The 606-nt window shown below is 73.9% G+C and overlaps 1 protein-coding gene across 1 annotated transcript in view; it reads left to right on the forward strand.

The window, feature by feature from the left end:
- HMCN2 (hemicentin 2) overlaps positions 1-381 on the forward strand; it is a 149,524-nt gene extending 149,143 nt beyond the window's left edge. The window contains exon 99 of the mRNA XM_024762540.1: positions 36-381. Coding sequence (XP_024618308.1) covers positions 36-381 — 346 coding nt within the window. The remainder of the gene's footprint in view (positions 1-35) is intronic.
- Positions 382-606: the final 225 nt, after the last annotated feature.

The following is a 606-nucleotide window of genomic DNA, read 5'->3' on the forward strand; positions in this document are numbered from 1 at the left end:
GCAACCCAGAGTCCGTCGGTCTGTCCCGCCCGCAGGACGTGCTTCCGGCGCTGCTCGCAGGACTGCAGCACGGGCGGCCCCTCCACGCTGCAGTACAAGTTGCTGCCGCTGCCCCTGGGCGTGCACGCCCTCCAAGAAGTGGCCCGCCTGGCCGCCCTCTCCGAGGCCGGCGTCCCCGCCAACCGCACGGAGCTCAGCGTGCTCGAGTCCGACCCGCGCAGCCCCTTCGCCCTGCGCCCGCTGCGCGCCGGCCGCGGCGCGGTCTACACCCGCCGCGCGCTCACCCGCGCGGGCCTCTACCGGCTCACCGTGCGCGCCGCGGCGCCGCGCCACCAAAGCGTCTTCGTCTTGCTCATCGCCGTGTCCCCCTACCCCTACTGAGGGTCGCGGTCGTGGGCAGCGGCTCTGGGGCCAGCGACCTCCGGGGATGGGGGGTGGAGAGGCCCCGGCCGCACCGCCCAGGTGGCCCTTGCCCACGCCACCTGCTGTGGCAAGCGACGTCATCTTCTCCCGTCCCCGTGCGTCATCGAGACCTGCAGCAAACACGACCCTGCGCGCAGCCTTGACCCCGGGACAGCGAGAACCCGAGCTCCCCCTAGTCCCCCG

This window comes from Neophocaena asiaeorientalis, unplaced genomic scaffold (genome assembly GCF_003031525.2).
Source record: "Neophocaena asiaeorientalis asiaeorientalis breed wild unplaced genomic scaffold, Neophocaena_asiaeorientalis_V1.1 scaffold78, whole genome shotgun sequence".
Lineage (NCBI taxonomy): Eukaryota > Metazoa > Chordata > Mammalia > Artiodactyla > Phocoenidae > Neophocaena > Neophocaena asiaeorientalis.